This window comes from Biomphalaria glabrata, chromosome 1 (genome assembly GCF_947242115.1).
Source record: "Biomphalaria glabrata chromosome 1, xgBioGlab47.1, whole genome shotgun sequence".
In the NCBI taxonomy this organism is placed as follows: domain Eukaryota; kingdom Metazoa; phylum Mollusca; class Gastropoda; family Planorbidae; genus Biomphalaria; species Biomphalaria glabrata.
Window position 1 is genome coordinate 81925351 of NC_074711.1, and position 14558 is coordinate 81939908.

Genomic DNA, 14558 nt, shown 5'->3' on the forward strand with positions numbered 1-14558 from the left:
ACACAAGATCTGTTAACATTCTTTCTCCATTCTATCTCTCGTTTGTCTTTGATATAATTTCATTCGGATGTTCTTTCTGAAAATATTGAAGACTGCCTGGGTGGACCACTTCGGGGGCCGATTTTGAGTTTGTGTTTCCACACAAACTGTCTTTCGTAACCTTGTTTTTTTTTACATTCTTAAACTTGGAGGCCAATAGTCTCCCTTAGCTGCACTATAAAATTATGTTTGGGCGGAAGATAATAAGTGGACCTAGTCCAAATGTTATCAATACGCGTATCTTGATCTTGATCGCAGTTATACGGTCACCAAACTTGAATTTGTTTAATGAGTCCATTGTTGTGTTTTTTTCTCAGTGTAAATCTGTTGGTTGAATTCTCTTTGTGTGCACCGGTAGTTGTAGCAGTCAACACGACCATGATAACATTGTATGCAAATAGTGTAACTATCAACGAAGTAAACACACATACTGATATTCGACTAAAGATTATTGAATACAGATTGCGCAATGACGTGTATCTGTGTCAGACATGCATTAGAAGATACAGATTCCCAGACGACAAATAGTCGAAAAGTCATATGTCAATCCATTACGGTGATTCTCAAACCACACAGTACAATCATGTGACCTTTACAAACGGATGCCACAATGGACCTCATTCACCAATCGTAAACAAACAACATTTAGCCACGTTATTGTCTATCTCTTCTATATAATTTACGATCTCATGTTTAATCCATGATGGTTGTCACGTGACAGTTTTTGTTCTCGTTGTTTTATCAATAAGATCACGTGACTAAATATTGTTTGTGTACGATTGGTGAATGAGGTCCATTCTGACTTAGAGGTTGCCTTGAAAATTTAAAAATAAAATTCCTTTTAATTGAAGATTATAGGAGGAAATAAACTGAGGATTTGGGAGTTAAAGCGAAATTAAATGGTAAAATAACAATAGAGCTCCGCCGGTAATCAATTTATAATGTATTTGCAGTTCAAGTTAAAACTAGGTCAACGAAAAGGAAGCTTGTTAAATGAACAACAATGTCAGTATTATAAATGGACCTCATTCTCCAAAACAAACGGTGACATGATAATATTGATAAAACAACAGAAAAAACTGTCACGTGATAACCATTGTTGATTAAATTAGATCGTAATTTGTACAGAAGAGATAGTGAAACACGTGGCCGAATGCAACAAGAAACAAGTTGTGAAGTAATTTTGTATTTCCTAAAGGAGTAAGGGGCTAGCCTCGAAGACAATGTCTTTCTATTTGAGCGGGTCGTCTGCTGCGTTCTTTAGTTTTCAAGTCGAATTTGAATTGTTGAAATAGTTTCTCGTTTGGTATTTTCATGATGAAGTTCACCAGAATAATCTGCTCTTTGTTTACATTTTGACATTGAAGATCCGGTTTTCTTTGAAAAGATGTTTTTAACCAATAAAATACACAGAGAGAGAGAGAGAGAGAGAGAGAGGTATGGAAAAATATGGGGACAATCATAGACATAAATATAATGCAACCTAAAGAAAAGCAAAAAGAAAATGAAAAGAGGAATTCTGTACGAGATTGTGCACTATATAGGTCAAATAAATTATTACGTTTCATAGACACCACATTGCACGGTTTCAAAAACTAAATAATTTACAAGCAAAATAATTGTTTGTTTAAACAATGCTTATCAAATGGAAATAAACCAAAAGAATCACTGCCATATATATGCACAGCCACATAGCTCCACAAATAGCATTTATTTCCCTTTCTTGATACCAAATGTAATTATTAATTACCAGGAATAATTTAACTAATTTTTTATTGATTCATATTTTGTTAATAAATAATTGTGTTAAGCTTCAACTTGATCTGAGAACGGGTGTGGGAGGAAAAAAACGTGTGCGAATATGGTACCAGTTGTGAGTTTTGTAAAAATCAATTTGTGCTAGAAGACCAAGCGCTTGCACGTTTTATTCCGCAATGCTAAAAGTGCATAGATATTGCAAGCTATTTAAAAGACACAGCTTAGTTTCTGTACACCGGATACATAGAACAAGCGATTTATTGACTTCCTTCCATTTCTAAAACAAAAACAACTCTCATGAATGGAAAAGCTACTAACAACCAAACTGATAAATACTTAACGAACATGAAATACGGATTTAGAATGATATTTTCCTAGGGTCGATTTTTTTTTTAGTCAACATTAAAGCAGGTCGTTAAATTCCTTACTTTCCGCATTGTCGTCACGTTCCTGGTGTTATCAGACTTTCTGTAGTCAGGCCTCAAGGTCAGGTCTGGTACGTCCACAACTACTTCTGGGGTGAAATCTTTCTCACGGCCTCAAGGTCACGTCTGGTAGGTCTACAACTACTTCTGGGGTGAAATCTTTCTCGCGGGTTTTGTATGTTTTCTGTTTCACTCTGGTGTTGGGACTCCATTCGTTATAGAAGGCCAGAACATAAACCTGCAACGTCACAACCTGTGGGAAGTTTAGACCAATAGGTCGTTGCCACGTCGTACAGACCGGTCTAAACTGCACACGGGTTGTGACGTTGCAGGCCTGTGTTCAGGCCTTTTGTAACGAATGGTCTCGCTCCGATGCCGTATGTTACGTTTGTCTATCTCCTCTATTCCGTATCTTTTTGTTTTCAATTCCTTCTATTTATACGCTCTCTTCACGGGCTCTCAAAGCTGGAAAGAAAAAGTGGGTGTGTGGAATTCTGGAAATCCCCAAAACTGATAGCACACCGAAGTTAATATAGTGTCGCCACAGTTATCTAGTGTCGCACTAATAACTCGAATGTCGTGGATTTGATCCCCACACCAGCCGATCCTATCTTATTTAATTTGAACTTAAAGTACGAATTGAGCTTTGAAACATTATATTACTTCTTTTTAATTCTACTCAAATGGGGCAACTTTTTTTTCAAATGTTTTCGACTATGTCTGGTCAGCAGATTTAAAGACGTCAATTTTCGACGAATGCCTATACCTTCAATATTGTGGCTTTCGTAAAGTCTGCTTCGTTTCACAGTTCCGCCTTATGCCAATCTGACTTTTTGTGTCGTCTTTCTGAGCCTTTGCTCTTGTTGCATAGATTTTGGACTTCGAACTGACTGATCTTTCAAAAATTTGATCTAGTTTCTCGAGATACCGGTACTTTCATTTGGTGTAGCGTGTATATTCCCTGAAACCTTCAGACATGATGACTACCAAGGCGTCTTTTTTACATTTTTACAAAGCTTATATATATTCACTCTGTTTTTACATGTTACTTCTCCCACGCCCCAATTTCGGCTCAAACTAAAATGTTGCTCAATTATTTCTTTTATCTGACAATGCAAGAATCAATAAAAAACAAATTCACTAAAAATACATTTAATTAACTACTGGTAAATAATTATTTTTTTTGGTATCTCGAACAAGGGAAAGATATTGTACTTGACTCTTGTGGTATAAGTTGAATTAGTACCCGTTATATTTCGCCGCTTTTAGGTTGGAAGCTAACAATAGATAACTATAAAACCTTCTACGTTCATAAGCAATTCGCTGGGACAGTGGTTAAGGTATTGACTTGAGGAGGCTGAGGAGACCTTAGCCCTCGAGTTCGAATTCCAGTCGTTCACCTTTTTTTGTTTGTACAAATGCATTCAAAAATTACCCATAAATCCCTTTCTTTCTCCCCCTACCCCTGTCCAACTGGTCCAGTGATAGGATCATGCGTAGTGAGAAAGCTAAAAGCATGGAATTGCGCTAAACAAAATACTATTGGTAAAAATATTTCTAATCGCGCAGATTTATTGTTGTTGGTCTTGAATAGTCTAGATCTATTGCAAATTTAATGACATGACTGATCCAAATTAATTGTAACAGATATACTTCATATAAGCTTTTTTTTTTTTTTTCAAAGTATTTTTTATGTTTTTTTTTCTTATATTTTGTGTACGGTCTTCATCTCTGTGTTATTCGGAGCCAGTCTAAAAATTATTTCATTTTTCAGGAGTTAAAATTGTGAGATTGTCTTTCTTTCTGCATGTTCCGTGGTTGTTTGTTTCAGTGATTAGGGATGGAAAGCAAAGAGAGAGAGAGAGAGTTGTACAGTAAACTTTGCATTCCATTAAGATGAACTGCTGAACGAACTTACGAACATTTAAAAATCCTACAATAATGAAAAATATCCATGACTCTCCTCATGGTTTCCTGGTCGGGGGGTATGCGCTTCAGTTGTTGTAACCGATGGTCCCAAGTTCGTACCCTGCCCACTGCCGCCCTGTTCCGTCCTGCAGGGGGTATGGGCTAGGATGTAATAATCAGAAGGAAAGTCTGAAATTAGCAAAATAAAACAAAATCTCAGAATGAGAATCCAGGGGCCTCAATTGAACAGTTAAACTTTTCCAATCATCCAATCCCACAATACTATTTTAAATATTTTTGTCCCATTACAAATCCACTCAACAAATCCACTCATTGTATAGTAATTTTGTTAAGAGGGAAACAGCATGTGCCATTTGAACGGGTGATTAGTAGTATCATTGAATGTGATTAGTAAGAGAATTTCATCACGTTTATTTCGGATATATTATAAACAAAATAGTTACCGGCAAGCACAGAAATGTTTTCACATTTTATTGTAAATAATGTCAGCCCTCCCCCCCCCCCCCTTTTCCGCTGTTTCCGTCTCTTGTCTTGCTCTTCGCGCGCAATCGAAACACTCACGTTCTCTTGTCGTCTGCTCTGCCCCGATGTGGCATGCCACTTGAATGTAGGGCTCTAAATTTGTGTGCGCATATGTCGGTCAAGCTGGTGTTGAGCTAGTGTTGTCGGGATTATTAGTACTTTTATGGTCTTTGCTGTAATCTAACAACAGCTGTGTTGTGTACGTAACAAACACATAGTGTATGTAATAGACCTAACTGACTCACGCAAACAACTGACTAGATTGTTTCTCCATTCTTTACACATTCAAGTACATACATGCATTACTCATGGATAATTGAATACTTGAATGTTTGTTTAAATGTTGATTAGTCGTTTGAAAGTGTACAAGCAGTAACTTTGTTTAATAAGTAGAACTGTTGCTTCCTTCTTGATGATTGGCAGTCTGATACCGGTACTGCACAATTTTCCCGCACGCCTAGAGAAATACGATCGGTATGCTATTAGGCTGCTTGTGTGTTATTAGATCTAGCTAGAACATCAGGACGGCCTATATATAAACATGGTTAATTAAATACGTTTGACGAGACGATGTCTCTACATTGCGGAAGTGTATACTGTAATTTTTTTTTTTGTTTTGCGTAGTCTTTACTGTTGTAGTGGTCTAACGTTTGCTGTTTTTTTTTTTTTTTTTAAGTTTCTTCTTTGTGCCCAGTTGAGCTAACACGTAGCCTATATTCTGGCTTTTCTTCCTTAAAAATTATACTGAAATTTGAGATAGAAATCTACAGTAGGCTAACTTGTTGAGATTTCCAAAAAGGTTCAAGATAAATCCTTTTTATGAACCTTTGACCCGGGAAAGGATCTTATCCCGTGGCCAGGATGAAGGATTGACTCTTCACCGAGCCTGCTGTCTGAAGTCCTCCATCAACTAGATGATCATTTAATCACATACGTTTGTTCATGGGTCACTGTACCTTAAGCAAACGCAATGGGTTCCCCCGACCCATGCGAGGCCGGTGGTCGAGCCCACGAGGGGACACTTCATATTCCTATAATTTACCATTGCGTTCGTGGGAGAGCCATCACCACCCGTATGGCCACCGCTGTGGCCGGGGATGCGGACGGGTTAGCAAGCCTTTCTCATATCCTCACCACATGCAAGTACACTCACTAGAGCATAGCTGTGGTAGCCTACAGTATGCTAACTAGACTACTAGTCCAATAACAATAGTCGTTGAAGTAATCGGGTCATAAGCAGTGCTATGCTTCTGAAACTCTTACATTGTTTATCTTTTCCTTGTTTGTACATTGCTAAGATTTTTGCACCTTTGTAAGCATGAGTGACTGTTTTTTTTCTGACAAGGTAGTCCTAGTTGTCAAAGTCGAATGCGATAGTTGGGTTGATGTTGTCCAAAATGAGATTAAGTTATTGGAACATAGCAGGCATCGTCAACAAGCTAGATCTAACTGTTGGCCTAAAAGTACACATAAGTTAACATTATTTGTAAAAAAAAAAAAAAATGTGTTCGAGATTTTCAAATATGGCGGAAAACTACAAATAGAAAGCTGTTTGGTGTATCCGCTGTACAGAATAAAGGAAGTGCTGATAAGCTAGGTTTTCCCTTCCTTTTGTAGCTTTTATTTAGTTGGCATTGTTGAAGTTCCATTTCACGACCTTGACATTGTTGAGTTGATATTGAAAATCTCCCCTGAATGAAAGCCTTCATAAAGTTTCCAAACGTGAAGTGCCTCACATTGACAACACTATGGCGCGCGTGTTCCTCGGAGTTGTGTGTGACCGTGTGACCATCCACATTTCTGTTTTGTTGGGATTCAGTTTGATTTGAGTGGTTCTTTTGTTTTAAGGCAACATCAATATTGGCTGGCAGGGGAGACTGTATTCCCCAACAGTATTACAAGAATAGCGTCAGTGTCAGGGGTGTGTTGTGTTTTTTTTGTCAAATGTTAAAATTATAGTATTATATAAACATAGCTTTTATGTTAATGAAGAGGGGCAGTAGCGTAGCTAGGAATTCGCCATCATTTTGGGGGGGGGGACTCGACCTCTCTGCATTTTGCGTAATATTTAGTATTTAATGTAAAAAAAACCCACTCATTTAAGGGCCCCCTCTCCAAGTGGGGGCCCGGTGGGTTTTTCGAATTCTCCCCCTCCCTCCCCCACCCTAGCTACGCCTCTGAGAGTGGGATCTGCAACACTTGGCCTAAGAGCATGGCCCTAACCAGGAACTGTTTTTTTGAAACAAACAAATAAAAAAACCAACCTAGAAGTCTAAATGCCGTCTACGTGAAGTAGGCTAGTAGTCAACAACAAACGTGATGTCATAGAAAGTTAACAGTCAACAAATGAAACACGTGACGTCCTGTTTGTCCCTTGAATAACTTCTGCCCGCAACCTGCAAGTCAGCGACAGGTAATTAGGTCATCATGTCTCGCTGACAGTTAATGTGAGGGTGTCACCCTCCACCGGCTGGTGTTTGATGGCTCGCATGGCCTGACGATAGAACCTGCGCTGTGGAGGGGAGGGGGGCACGGGAAAGATGGAGGAGGATCAGTTAAATGTGTTCCTTCGGGCAACCAAAACAAAAAAAATATTAATTTGCACTTTTTGTTTCATTGTATCAGGGGCTTCCAAATTGTGTTATTGGCTCCTTCAAGCTGAGATTTGTTTAAACGAGGGTCAAAGTAGTCAAATAGTAGACCAATAGCAGGGGGGAAAGGAGCCGAAGGTTAAAAACAAGTTAATCCATTAGTGGTCATAATTAGATGCCGGGGCTGCACGGAGATGGAAAGAAATGCTGCGTTAGCTAAATCCTGTAATTACAATTTGAGAAGTTATTTGTTTGATGTTTGTCTTGTTGTCGATATTGCCATGGCCATTATTTGAAAGAGAGAGAGAACTTTAGGCCCTAGGTCTACATACCTTCATTAACTCTTTCTCTCCGAATTGACGATACCATCGTTGATTTGACCACATTCAATTAAATTAATGTTTGATTTTATAAACTTTACTCTGTGTTATATATAAAAAAGAGCATGCATTCCCCTTGAATTCTAGACCAAAATAAAACACTTTCTGATAACAAATGAGAAAGTTATTCAAGCTTAATCAGAACAGGGGAAAAGAAAATAGAAATGAGCAAAATGAAGAATTCCATCGGAATGTGGAAAATAATTACGGAGAGAAAGAGTTAAGCTTTCTACCCCCAACTTTATTTTTTTCATTCCAGCTAATTTAGATTTAGTCAAAGACAATATTGTTTTTTTTTTGTTTTTTTTTTTTTTTTGTTTTGCAGTTTTTCATTTATCTTTCATTTTTAGTAGTTTTTTTTCCCCCCTCTCTTTTTTCTCTTCTCTCTTTCCCATCTCTCTGTCTCTTTCTTAAATGTATTTCACTCACCTGTCTTTCTTTCTTCGTTCTTTTCTCTCTCTCTCTCCTTCCTCTATTTCTCTCTCTCTTTTCTCTCTCTCTCTTCTCTTCTCTTCTCTCTCTCTCGCTCTCGCTTCTAATTGAAGCACTTAGTACTGTGATCGATTTTATTTTATTTGGGGGGCGGAGGGGTCTATTCAGTTATTATTTTCACTATTTTGTTTCCACTGACAAGTTGCTTCATGTTGATATTTAAAGATTGACTAAAACCTTCACGTAATAAATGACAAAGCTGCTGTGATCTCTCCCACACCCACCATGCTAGTTGTGATGGACTAGCTCTATAGTTGAATATTGATTCCATTTCCAGGTCTCACGTGGACAGTGTTCCTTGTCATTAGCCATTTGTTGAGATTGTTTCTTTTGTATTGACTCATTTTGGATATTGATCCCATTAGTAGGTCCTTCGTGGATAGTGTTTCTTCTTGATTGGTCACATGAGAATATTGAGTGAGTGGATAGATAGCAATGATAACTATTGGACAATGATACCACTGACTTGTGTATTGTTGTCATTCCTACATTAGATCATTTCAACAAAAAATAAATCAAGATTGTACTTGTGAAGAAAATAGAAAGAGGATCTTGGTCCACTATAAGATGAAACAACAAACACAAAATACTGTACCTTGTGTAACGAGATAGGTCCTTGATCTCCTTAACCAACGTTTTATAACGATTGGTACACCTTCATAGAGTTGAATTGTATTTAGTTTGGGTTCTGAGTGCGTTTGGTGGGACAATTGACCCGATTCAACTGTACTGAGCCTAAGTGTAACGTTTGCCAATTGGACTCTACAGCACGACCAACGAGTTGCCTATGTCGAACTTGACAAGTGTATAAGAAAATGTCAACTGTGTTAATCTGGACTGACTTAACCCTCTCGCTCTCTCTCTCTGTCTGTCTTTCTATCTGTCTCTCTCTTTATCCTCTCTTTTTTTCTCTTCTCTTTCTCTCTTCTCTTTACTTTTTTCTATTTCTATCTTTTTCCCCCTATATCTCTATTTTTTTCTCTCTTTCTCTATCCTCTCTCTATTTTTCTCTCTCTATCCTCTCTCTATTTTTCTCTCTCTCTATCCTCTCTCTATTTTTCTCTCTCTCTATCCTCTATTTTTCTCTCTCTCTATCCTCTCTATTTTTTTCTCTCTCTATCCTCTCTATTTTTCTCTCTTTCTCTATCCTCTCTCTATTTTTCTCTCTCTATCCTCTCTCTATTTTTCTCTTTCTCTATCCTCTCTCTATTTTTCTCTTTCTCTATCCTCTCTCTATTTCTCTCTCTTTCTCTATCCTCTCTCTATTTTTCTCTCTCCCTTATTTTTCCCCCTCACTGTGTACACAGCGGACACTTTCTAGAGTGTCAAGTTGATTAGACATGCAGCATGTGTCTTCTACTCTGTGCATCTTGTGACCTAGCACTTTGATGATGTCTCAGTGACAATAAAAGTGAATTCAAAGTTCACAAGTGTTACGTTCATCTCTTCTCCCCAAGCGCCGTTTACCCCACCCCCTTCTCCCGAGCTCCATAGACACAACCACTCTCCTAAATAACCAGACAGCAGCTGAAACTACCTAGCGCAGACCTAAGAAAGAACGGCTCATTTCCCAACAGCTAACATTACAGTTCGTGTTTATGGTCGGGAAACCAAGTTATAACACTTGTTTAAATTCGATAATAGCCTACTATCTCCCCGAGCAGCACTAGTGCAGGACTACAAAAGATTTTTCCCCCCAATCCCCAGACTCACATTACTATATCTGCGCCTTCCAATTTGCGTTATCAAAAACTATTGACTACAAACAATTTCGATGTGCTTCTTGGTGAAAGATGTCCGCTTCATTGAATCGCGAAATTTCGTGACGTCGTTACAGGTAAGGGAGGAGGGATGGCGAGGGGTCGACCTAGGTCAAATGTCACTGATGAATCTTTAGGAAGAGTTGAGAAGGATGTTTGGGGAGGGGCTTGTTGATGGAGATGGAGATGAGAGAGTGAGGATGTGAAAGCTGTGAGACACTTGCTGAAGTGGACGACAGACACGTGAGTCAAGTCTCGTTTGAAAGACTTCAAAACTCGACTTTAGTTTCTTGTAGGCTTGTTGCGGCTTTCATTTCCTTGTGCATTGTGTCTCTAGGCCTTACAATTTATATTACAGTCGGTTTCAATTTGTTGCTGAAGTAATTAGAAGAAAAAAACGTTTTAATTTATTTATGGAATTTTGTGCAAGCCTCTAACGAATGTCTTTCACTTGATGGATTATAAATAGACGTATTGTTTTTTAATAATCATAAATTAAAGGATAATTAAAAGTTTATTAAAGCTTACAAACTAGAATGATAAACCTTATTTTCCTCTTTAAAGAAGTTTTGCATTAGTGCAAAGAAATTTTGACTTTAATTCAAGAAATAAAAGTTATCTCTGAGCTAAACGGTGGCATGTCTTTAAGCTTATGAATTCGATCATTTATTAACAAAAGAGTCAGATGAAAACGCTGAGTTGATTTCGGAATAATATTTGTCTTCATTTAAATTGTAATGTCCACTGTTCAACTACAACTGTAAACAATGCTGAGTATATGCTAGATAAATTCAGTTGTGTGAGCTAACATGGACATTCTAAAACGCACTTGTTCACCAAAGAATCTGAAACGTAATTTTCGCCATCTTAGCAAGCTGAAGATCTCCAAGGACAAGAAAGCCGACAGCATATCCTCCCCGAAAAGATTAGACGGCTACGTGGCCATCGCTGAGTACACAGCCCTGAGCTCTGGGGAACTGAGCCTTTATCCTGGACTCAAAGTGGAAGTCTTGGAAAAGAATGAAAACGGCAAGTAACTGTTTGTTCAAATGTTAAGAGAGTTTAGCCTTCACTGGGTCACTTTGACCTATGTTCCCTATTCCCATTTTATTTCCTATGTCTAGACTTTGAGAGCAGAGTTGATAAGTTACTAGACTTTGGGTGCAGAGTTGATAAGTTACTAGACTTTGAGAGCAGAGTTGATAAGTTACTAGACTTTGGGTGCAGAGTTGATAAGTTACTAGACTTTGGGTGCAGAGTTGATAAGTTACTAGACTTTGGGTGCAGAGTTGATAAGTTACTAGACTTTGAGAGCAGAGTTGATAAGTTACTAGACTTTGGATGCAGAGTTGATAAGTTACTAGACTTTGGATGCAGAGTTGATAAGTTACTAGACTTTGGATGCAGAGTTGATAAGTTACTAGACTTTGGATGCAGAGTTGATAAGTTACTAGACTTTGGGTGCAGAGTTGATAAGTTACTAGACTTTGGGTGCAGAGTTGATAAGTTACTAGACTTTGGATGCAGAGTTGATAAGTTACTAGACTTTGGATGCAGAGTTGATAAGTTACTAGACTTTGGATGCAGAGTTGATAAGTTACTAGACTTTGGGTGCAGAGTTGATAAGTTACTAGGCTTTGGATGCAGAGTTGATAAGTTACTAGACTTTGGGTGCAGAGTTGATAAGTTACTAGACTTTGGATGCAGAGTTGATAAGTTACTAGGCTTTGGATGCAGAGTTGATAAGTTACTAGACTTTGGGTGCAGAGTTGATAAGTTACTAGACTTTGAGAGCAGAGTTGATAAGTTACTAGACTTTGGATGCAGAGTTGATAAGTTACTAGACTTTGGATGCAGAGTTGATAAGTTACTAGACTTTGGATGCAGAGTTGATAAGTTACTAGACTTTGGATGCAGAGTTGATAAGTTACTAGACTTTGGGTGCAGAGTTGATAAGTTACTAGACTTTGGGTGCAGAGTTGATAAGTTACTAGACTTTGGATGCAGAGTTGATAAGTTACTAGACTTTGGATGCAGAGTTGATAAGTTACTAGACTTTGGATGCAGAGTTGATAAGTTACTAGACTTTGGGTGCAGAGTTGATAAGTTACTAGGCTTTGGATGCAGAGTTGATAAGTTACTAGACTTTGGGTGCAGAGTTGATAAGTTACTAGACTTTGGGTGCAGAGTTGATAAGTTACTAGGCTTTGGATGCAGAGTTGATAAGTTACTAGACTTTGGGTGCAGAGTTGATAAGTTACTAGACTTTGGATGCAGAGTTGATAAGTTACTAGGCTTTGGATGCAGAGTTGATAAGTTACTAGACTTTGGGTGCAGAGTTGATAAGTTACTAGACTTTGGGTGCAGAGTTGATAAGTTACTAGGCTTTGGATGCAGAGTTGATAAGTTACTAGACTTTGGGTGCAGAGTTGATAAGTTACTAGACTTTGGATGCAGAGTTGATAAGTTACTAGACTTTGGATGCAGAGTTGATAAGTTACTAGGCTTTGGATGCAGAGTTGATAAGTTACTAGGCTTTGGATGCAGAGTTGATAAGTTACTAGACTTTGGGTGCAGAGTTGATAAGTTACTAGACTTTGGATGCAGAGTTGATAAGTTACTAGACTTTGGATGCAGAGTTGATAAGTTACTAGGCTTTGGATGCAGAGTTGATAAGTTACTAGGCTTTGGATGCAGAGTTGATAAGTTACTAGACTTTGGATGCAGAGTTGATAAGTTACTAGGCTTTGGATGCAGAGTTGATAAGTTACTAGACTTTGGATGCAGAGTTGATAAGTTACTAGGCTTTGGATGCAGAGTTGATAAGTTACTAGGCTTTGGATGCAGAGTTGATAAGTTACTAGACTTTGGGTGCAGAGTTGATAAGTTACTAGACTTTGGATGCAGAGTTGATAAGTTACTAGACTTTGGATGCAGAGTTGATAAGTTACTAGGCTTTGGATGCAGAGTTGATAAGTTACTAGGCTTTGGATGCAGAGTTGATAAGTTACTAGACTTTGGATGCAGAGTTGATAAGTTACTAGGCTTTGGATGCAGAGTTGATAAGTTACTAGGCTTTGGATGCAGAGTTGATAAGTTACTAGACTTTGGATGCAAAGTTGATAAGTTACTAGACTTTGGATGCAGAGTTGATAAGTTACTAGGCTTTGGATGCAGAGTTGATAAGTTACTAGACTTTGGGTGCAGAGTTGATAAGTTACTAGACTTTTGGATGCAGAGTTGATAAGTTACTAGACTTTGGATGCAGAGTTGATACGTTACTAGGCTTTGGATGCAGAGCTGATAAGTTACTAGACTTTGGATGCAAAGTTGATAAGTTACTAGACTTTGGGTGCAGAGTTGATAAGTTACTAGACTTTGGATGCAGAGTTGATAAGTTACTAGACTTTGGATGCAGAGTTGATAAGTTACTAGACTTTGGGTGCAGAGTTGATAAGTTACTAGGCTTTGGATGCAGAGTTGATAAGTTACTAGACTTTGGATGCAGAGTTGATAAGTTACTAGACTTTGGATGCAGAGTTAATAAGTTACTAGGCTTTGGATGCAGAGTTGATAAGTTACTAGACTTTGGATGCAGAGTTGATAAGTTACTAGGCTTTGGATGCAGAGTTGATAAGTTACTAGACTTTGGATGCAGAGTTGATAAGTTACTAGGCTTTGGATGCAGAGTTGATAAGTTACAAGACTTTGGATGCAAAGTTGATAAGTTACTAGACTTTGGATGCAGAGTTAATAAGTTACTAGGCTTTGGATGCAGAGTTGATAAGTTACTAGACTTTGGGTGCAGAGTTGATAAGTTACTAGACTTTGGATGCAGAGTTGATAAGTTACTAGACTTAGGGTGCAGAGTTGATAAGTTACTAGACTTTGGATGCAGAGTTGATAAGTTACTAGGCTTTGGATGCAGAGTTGATAAGTTACTAGACTTTGGATGCAGAGTTGATAAGTTACTAGACTTTGGGTGCAGAGTTGATAAGTTACTAGACTTTGGATGCAAAGTTGATAAGTTACTAGACTTTGGGTGCAGAGTTGATAAGTTACTAGACTTTGGATGCAGAGTTGATAAGTTACTAGACTTTGGATGCAGAGTTGATAAGTTACTAGACTTTGGATGCAGAATTGATAAGTTACTAGACTTTGGACGCAGAGTTGATAAGTTACTAGACTTTGGGTGCAGAGTTGATAAGTTACTAGACTTTGGATGCAGAGTTGATAAGTTACTAGACTTTGGGTGCAGAGTTGATAAGTTACTAGACTTTGGGTGCAGAGTTGATAAGTTACTAGACTTTGGATGCAGAGTTGATAAGTTACTAGGCTTTGGATGCAGAGTTGATAAGTTACTAGGCTTTGGATGCAGAGTTGATAAGTTACTAGACTTTGGATGCAGAGTTGATAAGTTACTAGACTTTGGGTGCAGAGTTGATAAGTTACTAGACTTTGGATGCAGAGTTGATAAGTTACTAGACTTTGGGTGCAGAGTTGATAAGTTACTAGACTTTTGGATGCAGAGTTGATAAGTTACTAGACTTTGGATGCAGAGTTGATACGTTACTAGGCTTTGGATGCAGAGCTGATAAGTTACTAGACTTTGGATGCAAAGTTGATAAGTTACTAGACTTTGGGTGCAGAGTTGATAAGTTA

The 14558-nt window shown here is 38.2% G+C and overlaps 1 protein-coding gene across 4 annotated transcripts in view; it reads left to right on the forward strand.

Annotated features, from left to right (window-relative positions):
* The window catches only part of LOC106063293 (SH3 and PX domain-containing protein 2A-like), a 33995-nt gene that overhangs the window by 10243 nt on the left and 9194 nt on the right, over positions 1 to 14558 (forward strand). For all 4 annotated transcript variants that reach the window (XM_056018063.1, XM_056018064.1, XM_056018065.1 and 1 more), the window contains one exon: positions 10768 to 10925. In XM_056018063.1, the coding sequence (XP_055874038.1) occupies positions 10768 to 10925 (158 nt within the window). The remainder of the gene's footprint in view (positions 1 to 10767; positions 10926 to 14558) is intronic.